The sequence below is a fragment of the Bos taurus genome, chromosome 19 (genome assembly GCF_002263795.3).
Source record: "Bos taurus isolate L1 Dominette 01449 registration number 42190680 breed Hereford chromosome 19, ARS-UCD2.0, whole genome shotgun sequence".
Lineage (NCBI taxonomy): Eukaryota > Metazoa > Chordata > Mammalia > Artiodactyla > Bovidae > Bos > Bos taurus.
Window position 1 is genome coordinate 8,636,129 of NC_037346.1, and position 26,814 is coordinate 8,662,942.

Sequence of the window (26,814 nt, forward strand, 5' to 3'; positions counted from 1 at the left end):
AGGGATCGAACCCACATCCCCCGCATTGGAAGGCAGATTCTTAACCACTGGACCATGAAGGAAGTCCCTATGCAGCTTTTATGGTTTCTCCAGTGGGAGAATTGGGCTAAACAGTTTCACCCACCATTGCTAGGAAGTCTCTCCAACTACGAGCTTTTCAAGAAATAACAAACTTGAACCAAATTTGAGACCTTACTAATACCAGACATTTGATTTATGTGTCTTAAAATAAAACTTACTTTTTCAACAAACACATCTTGAATTGCACTCACTGAGGTCTCCTGTCCACAGAGCGCTGATGTAGGGTCCTCAAAGGAAGGGGGTTGGTCGGCCTGGAGGTGGGAGGGGAGACGGTTAGAGTCGCCTGCAGCATCAGGCCCTGCCCGAGAGCAGCTGTGCAACCTTGGCTGGTTTCCTCATCTGGAAAATGAGAAGAAGAAGAATGCCTGTCTCACAATGTTGTCGTAGGGATTAAATGAGATTAAATAATACATGCAAAGCCTTTGGCACAATGCTAAGTGTCCGATAAACATGATTATTATTATTATCCCTGAGATGCTAATGTCCTCAGACACATGCACACACATGCTCGCCAGACTGCCCGCTTTTCTCCACACATGCCCACAGATTGAGTTGAGAACCACTGCCTTGGTTAACGGTGATTTGAATAAATCAGTCAATTCCAATGGTGTGGTTGCTAAGGACATCATTCTGAAGGCCTTAAAGGCAGGCTGCTTGGATTTTATCTCCCCTTAACTCATTCTGCGGCCCACGAATCAAAAGTATGACCATAACTCAGATGGGGAGAGGACCTGGGGATCTCCCCCCAAGAAGAAGTGCCCCCCTGTAGCCATGTGGAAAGTTGTGCTGTTGTGATAAAGCTGTTTGGAAATAATCAAAAATTCTCTCAGGAAGCCCAATTATACTTTTACATCAAGAATCAAAATGCTGGTGCTGCAGACTTCAGCCCATCATTCACAAACCTTTTATCCTGTAATTAAGCCAGACCTGCTGCTGGGTTAATTCTTCCCTGAATGCCACCACCCTTTGAGCCAGCCCGTATGTCGGCAGAAGACTTCACTCTGATGATCTATTATACCAATACATCACCGCGGTGAGCTGCCTCCTTAATGACTTATCCATAACACATCATCGGAGTGAGACACACTCGTAATATACTGCTCAATACGTCTGCATTGACCAAGGTGGGGAACCGCCAACCGCGGCCGAGTTCATGCCCTTACATGGTCGGTGTCAGCACACGGGGCCCACGCTGGGCTCTCCCTTCCTAAAGAAATGTGTATACAGGTGGGAGGGCTTCCACGCCAATAGGCTTGTAGAACCTGAAGCACTAAGACCCTAAGAAATTCCTATAAATCCAGACCAGAAAAGCCCCTCAGTGGGTCACGTGCCTACCCTCCTAAGCCTATCAGATAGGTCGGAAGCATTTTCCTTAAGCTCTTACTTAGTAGAAGGCCAGGGCTATGGCACTGGACACCTCCAGGGGGCGCTGTTCATACGGCAGTCTATGCAAATTGTGCCTGAGTCACCCCAGCTGGGCAGCCCCCTCAGTGGCCTTGATTAAGAGCAGAGACTCCGGCATCACTGCCTCCTTCGAATCAAGGTTCTTTGACTCTAATGGTCCTATATCATGGGGTTGCTGTAAGACTGAACAAGATAACGTAGCCAGGGCACCTATGACATAGTGAACACTCAGTACTCATATCAGCCGTAACATAGCAACCTCTCCAAACGCCGAGAGCCAGGGCGCCTGCAGGTCCAGGGTGGGGGCAGCTGGCAGCCCTGTATTATGACCTCCATTCTGTGAGGCCCTAATTCTTATGCATTTAGATTCTGCTTCATTCAAAAGAAAAAAGGAGGGTGAAGGGACAAAAGAACGCTTATAGAAATGGGCATGAGGATAAAAATGAGTAGATGGGGATATTTGGACAAAGGGAAAGGAAGATCAAGCAAAGTGTAAGCGAAAGTAGTACACAAAACACCGTTAGGAGAGCGCCACGGTGAGAGCGATGGGCGCACTCAGCCGCTCAGCACAGCAGTTCCAGGAGAAGGATGTGGCACCGCCCAGACAGTGAAAGACCGGAACGCCCTGCAGCCCAGCAATCCCACTCCCGGGTGTGTACTCAGCTCAGAGGGTCTCTTTCTTGCACAAAGAAACATTTACAATACAGTTCCCTATGTCCATTGGCAGATGAGTGAATAAAGAAGATGTGGTACATATATACACAATGGAATATTACTCAGCCATTAAATGAAGTTGGGTCATCTGTAGAGATGTGGATGGACCTAGAGACTGGAGAAAAACAAATATCATATATTAAAGCATATATGTGGAATTTAGAAAAATGTTCCTGATGAACCTATTTCAGGACAAGAACATGCGGACATGGGGAGGGGGGACGCAAGGGTGGGGTGAACTGGGAGATTGGGACAGACATAATGTACACTACCCACCAGGCTCCTCCGTCCATGGGATTCTCCAGGCAAGAGTACTGGAGTGGGTTGCCATTTCCTTCTCCAGCGGATCTTCCCAACCCAGGGATCAAACCCAGGTATCCCGCACTGCAGGCAGACACTTTACCATCTGAGCCACTTTAGATTCCATATATACACGACCATGTGTAAAAGAGGTATTAATAGTTAGTGGGAAGCTGCTATATGGCACAGGAAGCTCAGCTCGGTGCTCTGTGGTGACTGAGATGAGTGGCATGGGGTAGGGGGTGGGTAGGGGATGGGAGGCAGGTCCAAGCGGGAGAGAATTTACTGTGCATATGGCTGATTCACTTCATTGTACAGAGGAAGCTAACGCAATATTGTAAAGCAACTACATCCCAATTAAAAAAATAATGTTCCCTGCCACATCCTGGAGACAAAACAAAAAACTAGAAACAGCTTAAAAGCCCACCAGCAGGTAAATAAATGTGGGACTGCCAGCTCTTAAAGAGCACACCCCATGAACCCGGCATATTTTAGACGCTTTACAACTACAACCTTATTTCAAATCTTTACATCAGCTCTATGAAGTACATGCTATCCTTGGCCTTATTTTATAGCTGCAGAAACTGAGGCACAGAAAATTTAATTTGCCCAAGGTCACAGATCTAGAAAGTGACAGAGCTGGGATTTGAACCCTGGCATTCTGGCTCCAGAGCCATGCTCTTAAACACTACAGCATAATTTCTCTAGTCTAAGAATAGAATGCTGATTTGAGTCGTAGCTGACTGACCTAGTGGTTTTCCCCGCTTTCTTTAAGTTAAACTTGAATTTTGCTATGAGGAGCTGAGAGATCAAACCAGTCAATCTCAAAGGAAATCTACCCTGAATAACTCATTGGAAGGACTGATGCTGAAGCTGAAGCTGAAGCTCCAGTACTTTAGCCACCTGATACAGAGAACTGACTCACTGGAAAAGACCCTGGTGCTGGGAAGGAGAAGAGGATGACAGAGATGGTTGAATGGCATCACCAATTCAATGGACATGAATTTGGGCAAACCCCAGGAGATGGTGAGGGACAGGGAAGTCTGGTGTCCTGCAGGCCGTGGGCTTGCAAAGAGTCAGACATGACTTGGCAACTGAACAACCATAATAGAATATTGTACAGCAGTGAAAATGGAATTAATTTCATGTGTCAACACAAGTCTCAGAATAAGAGTTTTGAGTAAAAAGAACAAATTATCGAAGACTACATCTACAGTACGGGCTTCCCAGGTGATACTAGTGGTAAGGAACTAACTCGCCTGTCAATGCAGGAGGTGTAAGTGACTCGGGCTCAATCCCTGGGTGGGAAAGATCCCCTGGAAGAGGGCATGGCACTAACTCGCCTGTCAATGCAGGAGGTGTAAGTGACTCGGGCTCAATCCCTGGGTGGGAAAGATCCCCTGGAAGAGGGCCTGGCAATCCACTCCAGTATTCTTGCTTGGAGAATCCCATGGACAGAGGAACTTGGCCGGTTGCAGTCCATAGCATAGAAAAGAGTCAGACACAACTGAAGCGACTTAGCATGCACACACACACACACATATGGTCTACATGTAGTGTGAAACCACTAATATGTTTTAAGACATGCAAAATAATGTTGTGTGTTTGTTACAGATGCATACATTGGGAAAAATTTTTTTAATTTATTATTTTTTAAGTGGGAAGCATAAATACCTAGTCCAAGAAGCTATTTATCATGGGATAAGGAATCAGGTCTGAGTACCTAGGGGGCTTCATTTGTATGCTCATTTTGCTTCTGAAACTGGGGGGTGGGTATGTGAATATTTGTTGTATAGTCTCTGTAATTTTAGCATGCATGAAATATTCCCTAACTATCAAGCAAGTTCCATTGTAAGCCCCTACGCCAGAGTTACACATGCCTGATACTTTAACTCTGAATTTCCTCACAGCCAGAGCTAAGGGGAACTAAGATACTGGATTTTCCAAGACCACAAAAGTAAGCCATCCGATTTGTACAGAAAAGGCACAGATTTTCTTTGAATCAAGATGTGAAAGAAACTTCTCTCATGAATTTCCAGAGTGGAAAAGATGGTGAATAACATTCCTACAGAATAAAAGGGGAGCATCACTCAATCATCTTCTAGCATCTCCCAATGCCCACTGGTGCTTCATGTCAAAACCAGACTCAGAGGAAGCCGCTCTGTGAGGACCCATCTCCACAGCCTGCATCCGGAACCTTTCCAGAAGAGCAGGTCTCTGAGAAGCAAGAGGGAAGCAGGCAGATTCTGGGAGCTGGTGCCTAGAAGCACGCGAGATAACCTCAACTCTGGGCAGGGCTCTCCTTCAGCTCCAGTTCCACCACTGGGACCCCCTACAGTCTTCAAGCTGGAGCAGCTATGACCTAGCTCGGAAGAATGTGCCCTTTTGCCTGGGGCAGCTCACGATCCCTCTGACTTCTCAGACCCTGGGTCCATTCAGCTGCCTGTTGAAACCTTTGGTTCTTATTCTTATCTTACGAAATATACAGTCAAGGTAGCTGATGGAACAAGAAATAGAGCTGTATGCATCTTATGTAATTGTGATATCGTGATTTGTAATTCGATAAATACATCGGTCTCTGTCCCCAGCTCCTGACACAGCACTCCTGAAACCTTTGTAATTTCCAGCAGACTAGGAATGTCTTTTGTTCTAAAGCAGTGGGCTCTTGGATGGTTCCTGGTTGAGGTGCTGGTCACCAGAAAGACCAAGCCACAGTCAGAAGCTTGGAATTTTTAGCCCCGACCCCCCATTCTCTTTAGGAGGGAGAAGGGCTGAAAATGGAGTTAATGATTGATCGTACCTACGTGATGAAGCTTCCATAAAATCTCAAAAGTGTGGGGTCCAAGATCCGTCCGGGTTCGTAAACATGTAGCGGGACTGCAAGGGAAACTCCCTGCAGAGGGCTTGTCCTGTGCATCTCTTCCATCCGGCCTTTAATCTGTGTCCTTTATCACATGTAAACTGGTAAATGTAAGTAAGTGTTCCTCTGAGTTCTGTGAGTTGCTGTAGCAAATTAATCATACCCAAGGAGCGGGTAGTTGGAAGCTCTGATCTACAGCTGGTTGGTGTGAAGTACAGATGATAACCTGGATTTGTGACTGGCATCTGAGGTATGTGCAGGGGAGATGGGGTGGGCAGTCTTAAAAGACTGGGCTCTCAACCTGGGGACCTAATGCTATCTCTCGGCAGACAGGGTCAGAACTGAATTAAACGGTAGGATACTCAGCTGATGTCTCAGAGAATCGTTTGTTGTAGGGGGAAACGGCCACACACTTGCTGACCAGACGTGTTATCTGTGAGCAGTAAAGGCAACTCACAGGAAGAAATACCCAGGAGGGAAGAACTGGGTTTCTCCCTACATTGCTGCTGTTGTTTAGTCATAAGTTGTGTCCAACTCTTTTGTGACCCCGTGGACTGCAGCCCACCAGGCTCCTCTGTCCATGGGATTCTCCAGGCAAGAATACTGGAGTGGGTTGCCGTGCCCTCCTCCAGGGGATCTTCCTGACCCAGGGATCAAACTTGTGTCTCTTGTGTCTCCTGCATTGGCAGGCGGGTTCTTTACCACTAGCACCACCTGGGAAGGCCCTGTACTGGTTTCCTGGGGCTGCCATAAAAAACCACCACAAATGGAGTAGTCTGAAACAAAAATTTATTCTTTCACAATTCTGGGGGCCTGCGGGGCCACGCTGTCCCTGAGGGGCCTAAGAGGGGACCCCTCCTTGCCTCTCCCAGCTTCTGCTGGTTGCAGGCAACCCTCAGCACTCTGTTTTTTGCTCACATCTCTCCAGTCTCTGCCTCTGTCTTCACGCAGCTGTCTTCCCTCTTTGTGTGGGTCTGTTTCCAAATACCTCTCTCCTGAGGATGCCAGCCATTAGATTTGGGGCTGGCTCTAATGCAATATGACTGTGCATTCATTTGTTTACATCTGCAAAGACCTGATTGTCAAATAAGGTGACATTCACAGGCACCGGAAATGAGGACTTCAGCATATCTTTGGGGGATGACACAATTCAACCAGAAGTAGAACCTCAGTCAGTGTTACTGTTACGGGAACCACTGACTAGAACTGCCTGCCCTGGCCAGGCAAAATAGTAGCCACCTGCCTCTGTTATCTTACAACAGGAGGTCCTGGTAAGGAACGCAGAACTAACAAGTTATAACCAACCTGAAGAATTCAGGAAAGGCCAAACCGAGAGAGGGGACGCCAGTCCATATGTCCTACCAATCTCCCAGAGTCCTTCTCACTGGAATCCATCTTCATTGAGCGATGTGTGTCCACAGGAAAGACCCCGAGTCAGAGCGATGGACCAAAGAAAACCCAGAAACAATCCCATCTCCATAAACCCTGAGACTGCCAGCCATGTGGCAGAGCCGGCCTCCAGGGTTCCCTCACCCTGCTGCTCTCCACCTGGGCGCCATAAAGCTTCTTGCTTCGTCAGCATGTGTCTCCTTGGACAATTCATTTCCGAGAGTTAGACAAAGGCCCACTCTCGGGCCCTGGAAGGGGTCCCCCTTCCTGCAACATTACTATTCAGAGGAACTAGGTGGAAATACACCACAGTGGAAGCAAGTTAGCTGAACCCTCATCCATCCTAGCAGGAAGCTCAAACACTGTGACCGCAGATGGTAAACAAGAATTGGTGGTATAAACTATGATTTCTGGAAAGGGAATCACCAGGGGCTCTAAAACTAGACGTAGTTAACTGTGGTTGACCCCAGGGATTGACATGGGGTAGGAGGAGGCTAGGAGCCTGTCCAGAGAACTATGGGGAAATGTGAATGTGGACTGGGGATTGCATGCATGCAAGGCAATGTGGGATCTTAGTTCCCTGACCAGGGGTCAAACCCATGCCCTCTCCAAGTCTTAATCATTGGACTGCCAAAGAAGTCCCTAAATTACTTTTAATTACCATCTTCTCAGGCCTAATGATGGTATTGTTAAAGTCTTGTTTTTCAAAGAAGCAGACTGTCAGTTCAGTTCAGTTTAGTCGCTCAGTCATGTCCAACTCTGCGACCTCATGGATGATGCTGTCCAACCATCTCATCCTTTGTCATGCCCTTCTCTTCCTGCCTTCAATCTTTCCCAGAAACAGGGTTTTTTCCAGTGAGTCAGTTCTTCACATCACGTGGCCAAAGTATTGGAGTTTCAGCTTCAGCATCAGTCCTTCCAATGAATATTCAGGACTGATTTCCTTTAGGGTTTACTGGTTGAATCTCCCTGTTGTCTAAGGAACTCTCAAGAGTCTTCTCCAACACCACAGTTCAAAAGCATCAGTTCTTCGGTGCTCAGCCTTCTTTATGGTCCAACTCTCACATCCATACATGACTACTGGAAAAACCATAGCTTAGACTAGATGACCTTTGTTGGCAAAGTAATGTCTCTGCTTTTTAATATGCTGTCTAGGTTGGTCATAACTTTTCTTCCAAAGAGCAAGTGTCTTTTAATTTCATGGCTGCAGTCACTACCCACAGTGATTTTTGAGCCCAAAATAATAAAGTCTGTCACTGTTTCCATTGTTTCCCCATCTATTTGTCATGAAGTGATGGGACCAGATGCCATGATCTTAGTTTTCTGAATGTTGAGCTTTAAGCCAACTTTTTCACTCTCCTCTTTCACTTTCATCAAGAGGCTCTTTAGTTCATCGCTTTCTGCCATAAGGGTGGTGTCATCTGCATATCTGAGGTTATTGATATTTCTCCCGGCAATCTTGATTCCAGCTTGTGCTTCACTCAGCCCAGCATTTCCCATGATGTACTCTGCATAGAAGTTAAACAGGAAGGGTGACAGTATACAGCCTTGATGTACTCCTTTCCTGATTTGGAACCAGTCTGTTGTTCCATGTCCAGTTCTAACTGTTGCTTCTTGACCTGCATGCAGATTTCTCAGGAGGCAGGTCAGGTGGTCTGGTGTTCCCATCTCTTGAAGAATTTTCCACTGTTTGTTGTGATCCACACAGTCAAAGGCTTTGGCATAGTCAATAAAGCAGAAGTAAATGTTTTTCTGGAAGTCTCTTGCTCTGCCCTTGGACATGGGGAATCTCCTCACAGTCACTCCAGCACCTCGCAAAAGCAGACTGTAGCCTTGGGTAAAAGTGAAAGTTGTTCAGCCCTGTCTGACTCTTTGTGACCCCATAGACTATAAGCCACCAGGCTCCTCTGTCCATGGGATTCTCCAGGCAAGAATACTGGAGTGGGCTGCCATTTCCTTCTCCAAGGGATCTTCCTGACCCAGAGAGTGAACCCAGGTCTCCTGCTTTACAGGCAGACTCTTAACCAGCTGAGCCACGAGGAAAGACTGTAGCCTTGGGCGACAGAGGCCATGTCTGGACTTACTTTAAAAATATGTCAGCTGTTTGTGGGTGGCGCATGAGGTTGGAGGCTGAGAGCTTCCCCTGCCGCCACCAACATGGAGAGTTTGGACCGAGTCCCGTTCTTGGTGCTCGAATGCCCGAACCTGAAGCTGAAGAAGCCGCCCTGGGTGCACATGCCGTCGGCTACGATGGTGTGCGCTCTGGTGGTGGTGTCTTACTTCCTCCCTACTGGAGGGATGCGTTGTGATGTTATTGTTGAACCTTCAAGTGTTGGTTCAGTGACTGATGAACACGGACATCAGAGACCAGTAGCTTTCTTGGCCTAAATGGACAGTATGTTATGGAAGGACTTGCATCCAGCTTCCTGTTTGAGTTTTTTCATGGCTAGAGTCTTCATGAGAATGAAGCTGCTGGGGTATCTAATGGGTTAGAGTGTCTTTTGAGAAGAAATCAGCAGGTACTGAATTTTCTCCTGTTAATGAAATTTAAAGGCTGTACTAGTCCTTGGATATGAAATACGGAAAAGGATAAAAAATAGCAGAAAAGAAACATCTAGTGAAAAAATAGGAACCATATTAAAGCTTGGACTAGAATGCCTTTTTGGTGTCAGAAACAAGCTTATCAGTATTTTTCCCTGCTGGCCTTTACTGACGTACCAATGATGTTAAGTGGCATTTTCTTTGTGGTTTTTTTTTTTTATTTCTTAAAGAAAATGTACTTCATTTCTACAGCTATAATACTGAATAAAGTGATTGTTTTTTACAAAGCCCTTGACATTTTTTGGAGGTGACTTTTCTGACCTTCAGAAATTAATGTAAAACCAGGAAGTGAGGTCCCATAGGCTGAGAACTCTGGACAGCTGATCAGCTTTATCAATGAGGCTTTGCCTTTAAACAGAGTGTGTGACAGTACATCATTTCAGATATGTACGGAAGACTGTTTCTGGAACAATAAGATACATGAAAAGAGCAGTAATAAATAATTTTTCTATTTAAAAAAATTTTCAAAAAAAATACAGACGAGCAGATATGGCAAAATATTCATGAGTTAAGTCTACATGATGAATATGTGGAGGATCATTGCACTATTTTCTCTACCTTTATGAGTGTTTCCATAATCAACATTTAAAAACTGAAAAGACCTTGAGTATGTATTTAGTAAGTCTTGGAGCATGCTTTCTCGCCCCAGCTTTGCAGTTCTTCTCGGAACCACAGACCCAAAGACTCTGCCTTTTGAGGTCTTGCAGCTCAACCCTTTATTTTACAAATGGCTGAAAAGGTTAACGACGTCCCAAAGTCACAGCCAATTAGGGGATGAGCTGAGTCTGGGCTAATGCTAAGTCATTTCGGTCGCGTCCGACTCTGTGCGACCCCACAGACGGCAGCCCACCAGGCTCCCCCGTCCCTGGGATTCTCCAGGCAAGAACACTGGAGTGGGTTGCCATCTCCTTCTCCAATGCATGAAAGTGAAAAGTGAACGCTGGGGTCTCCCAATTAGGGCATGAGCTGAGTCTGGGCTGGGGTCTCCAGGAGCCGGACCCTGTGCTGCACTTATGGTCTCCCTTCATCTCCCGCCTCGGTCTGGGGCTTAAAGGAGCTATTTCTAAATGTCGGTAAGCAATGGCGGCACACTCAGTTCTTTTGTGTCGTGTTGTGTTGTTAAGGCAGACATTGCCTGTGGGTCACTGAGTTCTCATACATACGAAATTTTGATTACACCCTGAAAGTTCTATTCTCTTCAACGTGACAGCGAAGTACATTCAAGTCCTTTAGATCTTAAAGTAACCCCCGTGGGCTTTGGCAGCACGTCTGTCAGTTGAGCAATAAGCATCTGTCATCTGTCTTTCATTAATATTAATTATAAGTGGCCTACAGCTCAGGGGAACAAAGTCCTGTAGATGAGACTTTCCTAAATTCAACCTTCTTGACTTCATAGGTATTCAAAGTGGTTCTTTTCAGAGGTTGGTCTGAATTTGATTTTGATTACTTCAGTAATCAAAAGGGAAGGAATAAACAGGTCCAGTTCTGAGAACATGCTGGATTGGCACTTAAGTTGCCCAGGCCAGGAGACACCGCTGGAAAGCTGTAGGACTGTGGGAAATTCTGGTGCATTTTATCTGCCTGGAACTCAGGTTACCAGATGTTCCTACTCAGCTGGGCTGTCTCCCACAGCCCCTTCCTTTTCTCTTACATCCAAAAGTGGGAAAGTGAGAGAGGGGGCGAGGTTGCCTCCTTAGGATTTAATTTGTTGTTTTTCTGAGGTTAAGCCTCTTGTTCTAACTTCAGGGGCCCCCACGAGTGTGGCAGGAGCCGGGTGCGGTGAGATCAGCCAGGCCTGGGCCTGGACCCTCCCTCTGCCCGGTCTGAACTGGAGACCCTGCCTTGCCGTGAGAGGTGACAGTCAGCCCAAGGCTGAGGCAGCAGTGACGACAGCAGCCCGTGGTTGGCGGAATTTTACCCTGGGAGGGGTGGGCTGGAAGCCTCGAGCGGCTGAAGCAACACACGGGCCAGGGCGGGGGGATGGAGCTGGCAAGCCTGGCAAGCCGCAGGAGGGTGCAGCGGCAGGGACCAAGGCTGGAGCAGGGCCGTCTCCCGCACTTGGCAGAGGCCAGGGAAGCCGGTGAGAGAGCTCAGGACCCCCTCTCCCCACGTTTAATGTGCGGTAGGTGATCCTGAGCGTGTCTGCAGGGGGTTGTGCAAGAGCAGGCCTCCTCAGCAGGACTCCTCAGCAGGAGAGACCACCAGCCTCCTTGCTGCTCTGGACCCTCCAAAATCCCCGCCTCTGTTCTCCTGGGGGAAGCCTGGCTCTGCGGCCAGGGCCATTTCCATCTCCCCACACCGCTATTTCCTGTCACTGTAGGAGGCTCGAGCGTTTACACCATTCTGTCACATCCGTCTCTTGTATGGGTTCTGCCCCCAAAGCATACACGGTGCTGGTACGAGTCTCCCCACGGTATGGATGGGGAAACGTTTATTTGTCCATTCGTTCACTCAACAAACACACTTTCAAGGACCTAGTAGGCTCTCCGGTTCAATTCCTGGGTTGGGAAGATCCCCTGCAGAAGGGAGAGGCTACCCACTCCAGAATTCTTGGGCTCCCCTTGTGGCTCAGCTGGTAAAGAATCCACCTGTAATGCAGGAGACCTGGGTTCGATCCCTGGGTTGGGAAGATCCCCTGGAGAAGGGAAAGGCTACCCACTCTTCTAGCCTGGAGAATTCCATAGACTGTTCAGTCCATGGGGTCACAAAGAGCTGGACATGACTGAGCGCTTTCACTTCCCTAGAACTGAATATTTAGAAGGATTAAGTGACCTACTCAAAGCCACAGTCACACAGGGAAGCAAGTGCCAGGACTCGAGCACAATTCTTTTGACTGAGACCTCCGGAGGAAAGAGGCCAGAGCTCTTCCTCCAGGCCTCTAGGTCATGACCCCCTGGCTACCCCCTACAGTCTGGGGTGCAGAGGAGAGAAAGAAAGGAGAAAAGATTACCACAAGGAAGGCAGGGGAGCAACAATGACAAAGGGAAAAAGTGACAGAAGGAATGCCAGTAAGACACCAGTTTCTACACACACAAACACACACACACACAGAGTCTGCTTAAGAAATAACTAAAGAAAAGCAAGTTTTTCAGTGAAACCTACCAGCATTGGGTAAGTTCCAATGATGGACAAGTTCCCAGGATGGTCTTTGGTTTCGTCCTTTGGGTTTTTTGGTTGATTGATTGGCTACTAGGAGGCTGGAAGACGATAAAGGAGATGGTAACTACTGGGGGAGAGGGTTGAGAAAAGACAAATGATTAAACAAGCATCTGGTGAAAAGGTATGTGACACCAACGTTTTGTTTCTTCTGCATTTTGGTCTAAAGCACGTTCACTTCCATCCAGTGGGAATCAACAGTTGCTGAAGCTTTCCAAGCAGAGAGAGCGAAGACAGATCCGGTTTGTTGACGCTTGTTTGCTGCATATCACAACTCCAAGAGGCAGCTGTGGGGTTTCCTGTCCTGCAGATAAGGAAACCGAGGCACAAGCTATTCACTTGCTCATTCACAAGACAAAGCAACCGATCAGGGTTTCAATCTCAGGTGTCTGGCCACAGGCCTGGGTGTTTCCGTGGCTCCGCACTGCCCCCTCTGCCTGCACCATTCTCTCCCTCCATCCTCTGAAGCAAATTCGCAGACTGACTGGAGGTCAGAGAACCCTGCTGCGGGCAGAGACTCCAAGGGCTCAGCACTGGTTAGGTCCTTCCCCTTCTGCTCCTGTTAGGGTGCAGACTGCGCTGGGTCCACCCACCCCCACTCTGCAGGTCTTGGCATGTGTCCTGTGGCCCTTCCACTCCCATCTCTACTGTACCCCCAGGCACCCCCAGGACCTCAGCTTCCTAAATCTCAGCCAGAACATCATTTTCCAAGGACACTCGCCAACCTTGAAAGGCAAGGTATCCCGAGGCAAGGAAACGAACCGATCGTGGCCCGTCAGCGTGAGAGGGCAGCGCCATCTAGCGGTGTTGGGGCCAACGTCCCAGGCGGTGACATTTTCAAACAATCAATATCTCATTATTAACCATAATCACAACCTGATGTTTGCTTTTGGAGAAATGTTCAGCAGCAAGGGATGCACATGCACTTTTCCGCATGTTTCAAGAGGTCTGAGATCCTAAATGCCACAGTGACTATTAAACAGTGTCCTGCCTGTGAGCAAATAGGAGGGAGTGGAGATTGATTGTGTATCTTTTTCATCTAAGCTGCTCACCCAAAACAAAGCATCCGTTGAAGCCACTGACCTTTCACTAACTGCTGGAAGGAAAATGCTTGATAAATAATAAATGGGCCACTACTGGATTTTGCTTAGAACCATCTTTTAATTAAAAGAACTGAGTGACTAGAAGGTCAGGTGACTGACATTTCAGTTCCAGTTCAGGAAAAGCATCAGTCGAGGGTAAAACTATACCCCAAATGTAATTTCATTGTCAGCTAGAATTTAAGGAAAATCCCTTCTCTGTAATCTGCACCGATGGGCTGGGGGCGGACCACAGCAGCGGCATTTGTAGGGGACTCAGCACTTAACTTCCTGCCTCCCTTGCCTTCCCCTAGCAACCTTTTAATTTTCGTGCTGCAGCAATAAACACTTGTCTGGTTCAACCTCTCCACAGAAACTGCTCCAGTGCTGGGCTCATCCAATCAGAGACCCGCTTGCCACACTGAGCGCTACCCTGGAAGTGACAGGAAAGCCATTTCCTGTCTTTGCCACAGGAGGGCAAGTGCCCTTCCTCCATCAGCCAAGGTGACCTCAACCAAGTTGTTCACTGAACCTGCTCAGGCATCTGTCTTGTCGGGCCCCATCAAAAGCTCAGAATGCATGATTAACCCAGCCAGTCAGTCTCCCACCTTTTGGCAGCTCTGGGATGGAGCTCAGGAACAACGCCCAACCTCACAGACACAGACACACACGCACACACGCTCGACTCACATTTCCTCGTTCCCAGCTCCACAGTGCCAGCTTGCTTTCACTCTCAAAGCCACCCTGTCACATGGTGCAGCTCCCAGGTAGTCAGGGAAACGGACAGCCCGGTTCTGAGCCGGGCTTGGTCAGAGCCTAGAAGGATGAACGAGGCTGCACAACCCGAGTGAGCCTCGTCTGGGTGCCCGAGAACAGAGCGGGGCATCAGGGCTGGCCTCAGAGAAAGCCTTATCATCCCACTTGAATCGGATGATAAGATTCTCATCCCACTTTGTTTGAAAAGAAAGAAGCCGGCGAGTGTCTTCAAGTGGCAAGTCGTCATTTATTTTTGTCTGTTTGATTGTGTTGGTCTTAGTGGCACGTGGGATCTTCAGTCTTCGTTGCCGTGATCTTCATTGCAGCATTGGAGGTCTTTACTTGCTGGCATGCAAGATCTTTAGTTGCAGCATGTGGGATCCAGTTCCCTGACCAGGCATCAAACCCAGGCCCCCTGCACTGGGAGCGTGGAGTCTTAGCCACCGGACCACCAGGGAAGTCCCCAGCCATTATTCATTTGGGGAAAGGGTATCATTCTAAGAAAACCAAGAATTCTTCGGAGGCACAGTTTTTCCTGTAATACCAGTTTCACTATCAGAGAACAGGATATTGAGTGTTAAACAAATGGTCCCCAATCTTACAATGGTTTGCTTACAATTTTTTAACTTTACAATGGTGTGAAAAATCTGCATGCCATGGAAACTGTACTTTGATTTTGGAATCTTGATCTTCTCCTAACCTAGCGACAGGTACATGATACAGTCTCGTGATGCTGTCAGCCGTGCCAGCACAAGAGCAAACAACCGATACTCTGACAACCATCCTCTTTTTCACTTTCAGTATTCAACAAATTGCATGAGATATTCAACACTTTATTATAAAATAAGCTTTGTCTTAGAGGATTTTGCCCAACTATAGGATAATGGAAGTGTTCTGAGCGTGTTTAAGGTAGGCTGGCCTAAATTCTGATGTAGAGGGGTGGTAAGTGTATTAAATGCATTGTAAACTTATGATATTTTCGACTTACGATGTGTTTGTGGGGACTTAACCCCATCATAAGTCAAGGAAGACTACACAAAATTACAAAAAGAGTTGTGCTTGCCTTTTAAGGATACACAGTCAAGGATCGGTTCTACCCATAGGACTTCTCTCGTGGTCCGGTTGTTAAGACTTCCCCTTCCAATGCAGGGGGTGTGGGTTTAATCCCTGGTCAGGGAGCTAAGACACAAAGATCCCACATGCCTCAAAAATAAAATAAATAAATAAAATAAAAGCAATATTGTAACAAGTTCAATAAAGGCTTTAAAAATGTTCCACATTAAAAAAAAAATCTTTAAAAGTATCAGGTCTACCCAACAAAAGCAAACGAAGAACTGTATGAAACCTGGTGAATGCAGGACCACTGCAACAAGCCTCACTATTTAGACACAGGAATATGCTGGACCTGTTTTCTTTGCTAACATTCTTACTCTCCAGTCCTAAGCACTCACCTGGTTCAGCTCCCACATCCTGCATCTCCTTCCTCTTCCCTTGAGAGCTCATTCGTTCTCCTGGCTCCAGCCCTTCCCTGTGCTGAGGTTTCCTCCCCATCTCCCAGACCTCCAACCCATATCTCTGCCTGCCACTTGAATGCTGTCCTCTAACTCAGTATGTTGAGAAATGCAGCTCTCTTCCCCACCTTGACCTCTGTTAGTGACGTCACTGTTCTTCCGGTACTCAGGTTGGCAAGCTTAGAGTCTCTGCCTCCAAGTGGGATGACTGCAGAGACGAAGTCTTTCTGACATGTCTCTTCCTCCCTCCCTCACTGCCCACCCCCCATCCCATTCTGTATGTCGCGTCTGGCCGAATCTTCCTTTGACCTGACGCTGTCTTCACTATGTTACTTCTCTGCTCCGACCTTCTTACACCCACTCAACTCCTCTGTGCAGTTACGGAGGCCACCATGATCCGATCCCAGCCTATCTGTTCAAACCTGTTTTCCACTGCTCCTCAAGAGCGTAATAAAGGTACCCATCACACATATTATAAGTGAGTTTTGTGTTCATTGTCTCAAGTAATTGTCATAGTATTAACACTAACTGGAAGCCAAAGAGGCAAATACCATCCCTATTTCGTAGTCAGAGAGACCATGATGGGCACAAGGTCACACCAGTAAAAACTGGAACAACCGGAATAGAACCCAGACCTACAGACTCATCTTGTGCAGATTTCACTGTGACCTGGACATATGCCTTCCTTGGCTTCAGCTCAGCAAACCCCCATGGGGGGCCCACTCCTGATTTAATGCTTAAGTGCATACATATAAGGATTTCTGCCCTTGTTCCTGCTCTGAATGGGAAGAGGAGAGCTACCCTAGCATGGAAGACCGGGGTCAACCAAACAGTGGACCTGGGACTGCAGCGAGCACAGCCTGGAAGGGGCTCAACGGGGACTTGAGAACTGCCGTGAGTGTTAGTAAAGCTTTCGAGCACAGATACCATGTGAAAAGGCCAATAATGGTTTTTAAAGACCATGGTGGCAGGCAGGTGGTTCCTGGCAGAAAAAGCAGCAGGCACACTTTCACATCCCTCCCACCCCGCCTTCAAGGCTCCCCAGGCAGTGGTCCTAGACTAGTCCAGGGCTGACCCTCTTCCTGTCTCTCTACACTAAACTAATTTAAAAGGACTCCTGTTCATCTTGCTTTGAAAGTCACCTTATCTTCCCAACAACGATAAGTTTCTTTAAGTTAAGAAAGAGGTCATAGGCCTTCCCTCCTAGGCCACTGGTTGAGAATCCACCTTGCAATGCAGGGGACATGGTCAGGGAACTAAGATATCACATGCTGCGGACCAACTAAGCCTGCAGGCTGCAGCTAGGGTCAGGGCACCGCAATGAAAGATGCTGCGTGACCCAACAAAGATTCCCCCCACCCACACCCCCAGCCACGACTTAGACCTGACGCAGCCAAATAAATGCGTCAATTTTTAAAAAGAATGAGATCACACTTCCACTCTCCAAACACTATAGGGACCTGGTAATGGCTTTTGTTCACAATGACCATGGGAAGAGTTTTGAATGCCCCAAGGAAGCCTCACACCTTTGACCTTGTTTTTTTCATTTACTGGCATGCCACGTGGCTTGTGGGATTCCCCAACCAGAGATTGAATCCAGGCCCTTGGCAGTGACAGCCAAGTCCTAATCACTGAATCACCAGGGAATTTTCTTGCTTTTTCTTTTTTTAAAGATTTTCCACCCTGGCTTCCTCAGACGCCTAAATTTTGGTCACCCACCCCCTCATCCAGGGACTGCCAGTGGGAAGGGAGCAGATGTTCAAGGATCCTTTTGGGGGGTTCCGTTCAGGGCAGTGGAACTCCTAGGTTCTTTCTCTAGCTCCAGGTGGGTGGGTGGGGGTGCTGAGCACACTTCCAACTTAGCCCAGCAGCTCACAGACCTCCCCTCGAATCGTGGGACCCAACCTGGCTCTGCGTGAACTGGTGCTTGGCACCACCACCCAGCTGCTCACAATGGCATCCCCTTTGACTGTTTTGATCACTGAGATCCAACCTAAAGGCTTGCTATGCATCCAAAGGATCTGAGACTTTAGTGGAAAACAAGGTACAGAACACTATGCAGAATGTGCCCTTGTACACCTTCACAATTATTTCTGGAAACAGGTGATGGTGGTGGCCTTACGGAAGGAAAAAGGGGAGGGCCGGGGGATACACTGGGGAGGACACTGGCTTTTCACCATGGGCATTTTGGACCAGGGGCATAGTTTTTAACTATGCAACCAATAAATTTTTTAAACATTTTCACCATTAGGACAAAGAAACTGCCTTTTAAATCCTAGAAAGGTTTAGAAAGGTAACAAGTCAGCCCCGATGGTTCCTCTGAGAACACAAGTCTCTTCCCCCTGTTGAAATCCTTCTCCCAAGGCCTTGGCACTCAGTGTTGAATGGCCATAATTTACTTCCCCAGCTAAATGCAAAGCATTCCCTAAACAAGAGGAATTGTAGAATAAAGACAAAGGTGGGGGGTAGGGGAAGTAACATGGCTGAGAGTGGCTTTTGCCTCGTATATGCCTTGACCTTCCATGACCTGAGTACCGCGCGCAAGGCGTCCGGGTGGTGGGATGTGGGCCCTGCCCCTAACCTACCAGGATACAGAAGACACTGCACAAAGAACGGGGGGGAAAGCTACATGGGTTTGAAAGGAAGAAGTTTCTGAAGAAGCTCATTAATAATAGCTGAGGAGTATTTATTCAGTAAAAGATAAGAAAATGAATAAAGCAGGACAGCTGGCAAAAACTCGTAAGCACAGCTTGACACCAGGGAGGCAGGTGGATGGGGGTGGGGGGTGTCATCCCTCTTGGCAGCTCAGTTACCTACAGAGACATCGTCTGAATTCATTTTTCAGCTACATGTGATCAGTCATTCATTCAGGAAATCTTCCTGAGCAGCCTACTATGTGCAGGTCTATGCTGTCTCCAGCACTCAATTCATGAGATTGCAGTTTTGACCTTACTTCATCATCAGTGACAGGTCCTTGCTCTTACTGCAAAGCACATGTCAGCCTGGCCTCTCAAGCAAAAAGTAAAGATTATTCACAGACAAAACAGCTGGCCAGGGAACCACATGTGATATGCAAGTCAGAGTCGGATGGATCCGAGACAAGAGTCTAAGCAAACCAACTCAGAGTGAATCCCATTCAAACAGTACTTATAAAGGTTTTCTCACGCTATTTACAATTTTAAAGTAAATTTACTTTAGAAGCACCGAGGAACTCTTTATTTAATACCACCATAACATAAAAGTTCACACAACTGCTTCTTCAAACCATAATACAGAGCTTTATGACAACCTACAAGTGGGAACCCAAAGAAGGCAAACACCATGCCTCAGAGATCAGGAAACATTTACAAAGTTCAACTGTTAAAACAGTTCAACATTCCAGTAGTGAATCCAGCTTGGATGGCAGTATACACAGATTACACATTCTTCAGGGAGGTGAGAGGCCTTTGGACTCTTCCCCAGGTGACTCCAGATGCTGGGCCTGCGGAACTTCTTTCAGAGGCGGGTTCTCCTCCAATGCAGTTTGGGATTCGACACCCATGGATTCAGATTTCCGGGACACTTGACTACCTTCCTGTTGCTTAAAACACCAGATATAAGTACATCACTCAAACGTTATCACTTTCATTCAACTGGCTCAAAGTATTAATATATGACGAGGCACATTCTATCACTGAGTCAAAAATTTAGCATTACTATCTCAGGTCAAATTCAATTATACACAATAAACACGAAAACTCTCTACAGAACCACAATTTTAAAAGCCCTCATGACAATTCACTTGTTCCATGCAGCAATCCTTACCACAAAATTCTAGTTTACTCAGTCTACCAGGATTTGATCTGGAACCACGGGTGGAGAAAGAAAACCAAGCCTTCTTTTAACCTCCGACAATCAATCCTAGTAAGAGCTGTGATAATAAAATACTCACAGTCCTTGCTTTTTCTACTCGTCTTAAAATGACACCTTCCGCCAACAAAGCCTTCCCTGCTTCCACAAATAACTTCTCTTCATCTGTTTCTCCAAGTTTCTGTAGCTCAATGTACTTCTCCACGAACCTAGAATTCCAAGCAGTCACATCTTTGCTCTGCATACTGAGAGTTGTCAAATCCTGCTGTTACACATTACCAAGTATTCCCTTAAGAGATCTTCCCATAGGAACATCTTTTTCCTCAAGTGGAATTCAACAAGACTCCTCAACCTGACAACTAAGCTCTAAAACAAGGAAAGGTAACCCAAGACTTGTGGACTGACTTACCGTTGACAGGTAGACTTGAAGTTTGGGTTGAACAGATCAAAAGCTTTTGGACCAGATCCATAGGCTGCATAAAATTTCCTTGAAAATACAAAACAATACAATATAAATCTCCAGTTATAGATCATGGCCAAGAATGGAGTAAAGAATAATTGCTAGACCCTGAGAAATTGAGTATAACATGACTTACAGACCCTGAGCCAAACAGCTTTTGTCTTCAATAAGCCATGTGTGCACATGGTAAATACATGAAATGTTACAGAAAGGCATCCAGGGCAAAGTAGCACTCCCCCTCAGCCCTGTACCCCATCTCCCAGTTCCCCTCCAAGTAAGCAACACTAACCAGTTCCCTGTGTACCCACCCAGGAATGTTCTATCCATATGAGTATACATGTATCTATCATTCCCTGTGCTCAGCCACATTGTGTAACCCCCAGGACAGTAAACACATCTTGCCTTTTTACTTAATATTTCTCAGAGATCATTTCAATTCACTGCATGTAGATTGCTTTTAGTCCTTTGCTATTTTAGTGTTGCAATGATTACCTTTATCCACATTTCTTGGTGTACTATGGAATAATTTCATAAAAATGGATTATTGAGGCTTTCCTGGTGGCTCAGTGGTGAAGAACCCACCTGCCAATGCAAGAGACACGGCTTTGGTCCCCGGTCAGGGAAAATCCCACATGCCATGGAGCAACTAAGTCCGTGCACAACTACTGAGCCTGTGCTCTAGAACTTAGGAGCCGCAACTACTGAGCCCATTTGCCACATCTACTGAAGCCCGCACATTTTAGAGCCCATGCTTCCTAACAAGAGAAGCCACTGCATTGAGAAGCCCGTGCACCACAGAGTGTAGCCCCCATTCTCCGCAACCAGAGAAAAGCCTTTGGTGCAATGAAGACCCAGCACAGCCAAAAATAAATAAATTAAAAAACTATTTTTTAAAAATAGTACTGTTGGGTCAAGATACCTTAATTTGTAATCTGACCTTCCAAACTGCCAAAATGCTTTCCAGAGGGAGGGGCTGTATCCATTTATACCCAGACAAGGGTATCAATAGGCAGATAGGAGACTGCCTATTCCCCAAACCCTGACCATATTATATTTCCCAACTTTTTGACCTTTATCAGTCTGACAGGTCACCTGTTGTACTTCACTGTAGTTTTGCTTTTCTTATTAAACAGACTCAGTATCTTTTCATGTTTAAAAGCAAAGGAATTTCCCTTTTCTGTGACCTATCCATGTTCTTTGCCCATTTTTTCCTTTTAGTCGTTTTACAGCAACGTAAAGAGGAAACTAGCCCTTCGTCATACATGTCGCCAAAGTTCTTCCCAGTACGTCAGCCGATTTTTTATTTTGCTTATGGTAGTTTTTATGTGCAGAAAACTTTAATGCTTTCATTTATGGCTTCTAGATTTGGTGTGTTCTTTTTCAACTTAAATAAGTTTATTTAAATATTTACTTATTTGGCTATGCCAGCAATCAGTTATGGCACACGGGATCTTTATTTACAGCATGTGAACTCTCAGTTGCGACATGTCCCCTGCATCGAGAGCAAGGAGTCTTAGCCACTGGACCATCAGGAAAGCCCTGGCTTCTGGGTTTTTATGTCACGCTTAGGTAGGCTTTTATTAATATCATTGAGATTATTTTTCAATTATCCCATGTTTTCTTCTATTACTTTCATGATTTTGCTTTTTCCATTAAGATTTTGGCTTCCTAGATGTCTCAGTGGTAAAGAATCCACCTCCCAGTGCAGGAGACACAGGAGACTCAGGTTCTATCCCTGGGTCAGGAATATCCCCTGGAGGAAGACATGGCAACCCACTTCAGTATTCCTGCCTGGAGAATCCCATGGACAGAGGAGCCTGGTGGGCTTACTGTCCATGAGGCCACAAAGAGTTAGACGCAACTGAGCAAGCACACATTCAGTAAACTTATTTTGTTGTTATAAGTCCTTAAAATATCAAAAACATCAAAACAAACAAAAAAGCCAAAGAAAAGATAAAGGTTCAAAAAACTATTTAAGCTCACAGTGTTATAATTTGGGCATTACAAGTAACAAGAGGATGCAGTAAAATACTCCATTCTCCAATGACCACCACCCAGTTCCGCTGCTGTGTACACAGAAGCACAAATGATTTTAACATATAAACAACCCTGAAAGCATCCTGACCAAGTGAATGGAATGGACCTGAGCAGAAAAGTACTGGAAGAATATTTAATGCCCTAAAGACCTCTGAAAATTTCCAAATACAGCCAGAACATACTTGTTCTCCTACCTCAGAGGTGTGTTGGGCAAGGGGGGCAGCGTGGTTTTCAAGTGAAAGGTGGGCGCCTGGACCTCAATAAACAATATGATGACTTTCTAAGTTTTTTTTCTTATTCAGGAATAGGGGCAAGAATAAGGGATATGTATTCATTTCAATTAGACACAGTCTCTGATCCTAACATTCCAGATGTTAAAAACTGACATCAGTATTTAAGGGAAGGAGATTTGTCCTGTGAATTCCCGGTCAAGTCGACCTCCTTGAGCCTCACAGTTCTCATGACTAAAACGGAGACGAGGATACCTATCTTGCAGGATTAGAGTAAAACCTAAATGAAGTAACGTTTGTTAGGGGCTTAACACAGTGCCAGACACCAAACAGATGCCCAGAAACACGTAGCTATAACTGCAATGGCTGGTCAGCTGCTGGGCACCAGGTTCTAATTCGAACTTCTGCTTCTCTGTCCTGGGGAGGGGCACTGATTTCCTAATCTGGCGAGATAATTTCTATGGAAGTGGCCAGACTGCTGGCTAAACCTTTCCTTCTGAAGTTGCTGCCTCTGGTCCACCGTATGGGCGCCACACTCACGCTCTAATCTGATCCTCGTGGTAAAAGATGTCCTGGGTGGGAGATTTAGCTTTGCCATATCGCAAGCGAGGCCTTCGGAAGACCGGCTCCCGCAGCGGAGGGAAGGCGTTATATACGTCAAACCAAAGGGGTTTCTCCTTCAACACCCCAGCCCGAATCAGGTCTCGCGTCCTGAAGGAAGAGTAAAGAACAAACGTCAGTAAGTGACAACAGCCTGTCTGAGCCCCTGATGCAGTCTGAGACACTGGCAGGGTCGCGGAGTCCAGAAGACAACCGGAAGGAGGGCAGAGCAGGGGGTCCCCTACCTGCTAGATGGTAAAATGTTTCCAAACTCCAAACCAACCAAACAGTGCTCAGGGTTAATCCACCTTCTCATGTGCGTTCCACTCCCCTCGCCTCATCCACGTCCAATCAAGGAAAATGCAAAGACTGTTCTGACCAGACCCAACGGCCCCATCCTCCCTTATTTTTCCCAGAGACCTCCACTTGGAGCCCGGCTGGTAAAGAATCCGCCTGCAATGCAGGAGACCCCGGTTCGATTCCTGGGTCGGGAACATCCCCTGCAGAAGGGACAGGCTACTCATTCCAGTATTCTTGGGCTTCCCTGGTGGTTCCGATGGTAAAGAATCCGCCTGCAATGCGGGAGACCCAGGTTTGATACCTGGGTTGGGAAGATTCCCTGCAGAAGGGGAAAAGGCTACGCAACACACTCCAGTATTCTGGCCTGGAGAATTCCATGGACTGTGTAGTCCAAGGGGTCGCAGAGTCGGACACGACTGAGACTTTCACTTCACTTTCCACTTGGAGAGCGGAAAGGTGCGATCTTGAACGTGCGAGCTAAGAAATTCAAGCGGTGACGCAGCCAAGCACAATTTTTCAGAAGCAGGACAAAGCACGAGAAAAGCCTGGCCAGGATCAGACCCACCCAAAAAAGGGCGTAAAAGGGGGAGACGCGCTCGCGCCCTCGGCACACCCTCGGCTCCGAGCACGCACCGCGTGAAAATGCTCCCCACGGTTTCCAGCCGGCTCCCCGCCATGCCTGGGGCCTTAGATCCCGCGCTGTGCCTGTACCGGAACCGGAAGCGCCCGCGGCAGGCAAAGTGGGCGAAAGTCGCGGGTCGAGCCACCGATCGCAGTGCCCGGGTTGCGGCTCGAACGGGAGGGCGGGGCCAGGCGGAAGCAAAGGATGGCCGAATCGCCGCACCCTCGGCTACTCGCCAGGCTCAGACGGGAGCACTCGATAGCCGAGCCGCCAGGGCGGGAGAGAGCCAAAGCCGGGCAAAAGCAATACATGACCGATCCAGGAGAGGGCTTATTTGTCGCTTTACCCTTTCTGGCCACCTCTGCTCTTGAAGGAGCCAGGGAAGATGATGGGGAGGGAGTAGGGAAACGCAGCCTAGGTCCTGGGGGAGCCAACAAGGCCAGGAATTCGTAAGGCGGAGATCAGAGATCACCAGCTCTAGGCTCAGTCTGCGTCTCATTTTGGTTGGAGTCACATGTGGTGACCCAAGGACGGAAGAGCAGATAACTAAGGAGGGTCTTGGAACGCAGGAACGGAAAAACCAGACCCTAATCGTCCTTCGCTCCCCCATGGTGTAACTATTAATGGAGCAGTATAACCTGTCTCTCCTCCTACCCGGTAGGGAGGAGGCATTTGCCCTACTCTTTCCCCCACCCAGTATAGGAGCCTCATCCAATCAGCAAATGGCCCGCAAGACCCCTAGCGCACTCCTTGTACCCTGGCTATAAAAGTGGACTGAGGACCCCCCATTCAAGGTCGGTTCCCCCTTGAATTGGCCCCCTGTTCTAACAGCATCTCCCACTCTAATAAGCTTTATTCTTTTTTCATTCTGTCTCATGTCTGGAAATTCTTTTCCAACCCGCGCCGGGACCACGATATCACAGTCTACGCAGAGGGAAACCGAGCCCCGAGGAGGGACGTCACCTGACCAGGGTCACTCTGGAGCCCAATCCTCCTTCCTGCGTCTCCTGCCCTTAAGCGCTCCCCACTAAACCCTTTGGCCCTGAAGCGCCACCTGCATCCGCTCGCTGCAGACAGCTGGTGTTTTCTCCCCGGGAGGCGTCGCTAGCTAGCTGCTCCTTGGAGCTTGAAAAGTGAAAGTGTCCGGAACAAACAAATTCCGAGTAGGAAGCTCAAAAATCTGGGGGAAATACACTCTCAGGATAACCTTTTAGCCCAATAATCATACTTTGCGTAAAGGATCCTGTAGAAATTAAAGCACAATTTCACAAGGATATTTGTGCAAGGACTGTCGCTGCAGCCGGAGAAGGCAATGGCAGCCCACTCCAGTACTCTTGCCTGGAAAATCCCATGGACGGAGGAGCCTGGTAGGCTGCAGTCCATGGGGTCGCAAAGAGTCGGACATGACCGAGCGACTTCACTTTCAGTTTTCACTTCCATGCATTGGAGAAGGAAATGGCAACCCACTCCAGTGTTCTTGCTTGGAGAATCCCAGGGACGGAGGAGCCTGGTGGGCTGCGGTCTACAGGGTCGCACAGAGTCGGACACGACTGAAGCGACTTAGCAGCAGCAGTCGCTGCAGCATTGTTTGTAATGCACCCTCCCATCCATCGAATGGGAAATGGCTGGAAAACTATGCTTCATGTAATCTATGGAGTCTTATGCAGCTATTAAAACCAACGAGCTAGATCCACATGTATTGCTGTAGATGATGCCCATGACCTACTGTAAAGTGAAAAGGAACTTGCAGAGAAGCGTCTTTAACCTGTTAAAAGGAGAATGTTTTCCAGTGTTTGTGTTTGTATGCAGATAGAAACTATGTGGAAAGGCACCCATGGGCTGTGAAAGTTGATCATCTCCAGTGAGATTGCAGGAGGGGAAGGGAGATTTTTTTTCTTTATGTATCCTTCAGAGTTTGACCTGTGAAGAGTCTATATTCATGGGTGTTTTTTTTTTTTTTTTAAGACAGAGGTCTTCTGGGGAGGTGGGGGGCGGCTGTGCTGGGTCTTCATTGGTGTGTGGGCTTTTCTCTGGTTGCAGCTGAGTAGGGGCTACTCAGTGGGCTTCTCGTTCTGCGGCATCTCTTGCTGTGGAACACAGGCTCTAGGGCGTTCAGGCTTCAGTCGTTGCAGCTCCTGGGCTCCAGAGCACAGGCTCAGCAGTCGTGGCACACGGGCTTAGTTCCTCCCACGCGTGTGGGATCTTCCCAGGCCAGGGATCAAACCCGTTTCCCCTGCATTGGCAGTGGATTCTTCACCACTGAGCCGCCAAGCGAAGCCCCTGTGTTCATTTCTGAACTTCTGAATCTAAGGGAAAATCTCTTGGAAGAGGGCAGCAGAGGATGAGATGGTTGGATAGCATCACCTATTCAGTAAGCATGAACTTGGGCAAACTCCGGGAGATAGGGACAGGGAGGACTGGCGCGCTGCAGTCCACGGGGTCGCAAAGAGTCAGACATGACTTAGTCAACTGAACAACGACAAATCCAAGGAAATGTTTTGAATCACGTACATACAAGCTATCTCTCAGGAGTCCATTATCTTTGTCAGCAAGAAAGAGTGTCAAGCTGTCCCAGAGTCCTCTTCTGGGAGGCTGGTGAGGTGGAGGAGGGGATTGTCTCATAAGCTGTTACTATGTCTTTGTGTTATCTCACTGAATCCACACACCTATCCACAAGCGGCTGTTGTTATCCTCATTATAGATGAGAATGTGAGGCCACAGGGGGTTAAGTAACTTGTCTGATAAGTTAACAGTCAGAGCTAGGCCTCCAGCCTCGCCTGGGCACTTTCTGGGACTCAACAGTGCCCCTTACTGGTGCCTCTGGCTGGAGACTGGTGGGCTGAGAAAGACAGGCAAAATAGGCCC

At 47.5% G+C, this 26,814-nt stretch overlaps 2 protein-coding genes and 1 long non-coding RNA gene across 6 annotated transcripts; 1 reads left to right on the plus strand and 2 right to left on the minus strand.

Annotated features, from left to right (window-relative positions):
• Positions 1 to 239: 239 nt before the first annotated feature.
• Positions 240 to 1,643, minus strand: LOC132342994 (uncharacterized). The gene is made up of 2 exons (XR_009491630.1): positions 1,466 to 1,643; positions 240 to 420 (listed from the first exon to the last, which is right to left on the minus strand). It is a non-coding gene; the product is annotated as an uncharacterized lncRNA (long non-coding RNA).
• Positions 1,644 to 8,786: 7,143 nt separating this feature from the next.
• LOC132342995 (oligosaccharyltransferase complex subunit OSTC-like) lies at positions 8,787 to 9,136 on the plus strand. The gene has a single exon (XM_059878384.1). It carries the CDS (start codon positions 8,906 to 8,908, stop codon positions 9,134 to 9,136), a length of 231 nt encoding a protein of 76 aa, XP_059734367.1. The 5' UTR covers positions 8,787 to 8,905.
• A 9,903-nt stretch (positions 9,137 to 19,039) lies between these two features.
• Positions 19,040 to 24,030, minus strand: MRPS23 (mitochondrial ribosomal protein S23). 4 transcript variants are annotated; one of them, XM_005219893.5, is made up of 5 exons: positions 23,961 to 24,016; positions 22,968 to 23,138; positions 20,110 to 20,187; positions 19,783 to 19,909; positions 19,040 to 19,425 (listed from the first exon to the last, which is right to left on the minus strand). In XM_005219893.5, exons 1-5 carry the CDS (start codon positions 24,002 to 24,004, stop codon positions 19,279 to 19,281), a joined length of 567 nt encoding a protein of 188 aa, XP_005219950.1. In that variant the 5' UTR covers positions 24,005 to 24,016; the 3' UTR covers positions 19,040 to 19,278.
• Positions 24,031 to 26,814: the final 2,784 nt, after the last annotated feature.

Coding starts and splice junctions, on each gene's coding strand:
- LOC132342995 (XM_059878384.1), top strand. CDS start 8,906: ATGGAGAGTTTGGACCGAGTCCCGTTCTTGGTGCTCGAATGCCCGAAC.
- MRPS23 (XM_005219891.4), bottom strand. CDS start 23,343: ATGAGAAGGTGGATTAACCCTGAGCACTGTTTGGTTGGTTTGGAGTTT. Junction 23,139..23,272: donor AACATTTTACCATCTAGCAG/GTAGGGGACCCC, acceptor CTCTTCCTTCAG/GACGCGAGACCTGATTCGGG. Junction 20,188..22,967: donor CACGAGGATCAGATTAGAGC/GTGAGTGTGGCG, acceptor TGTATTTTCAAG/GAAATTTTATGCAGCCTATG.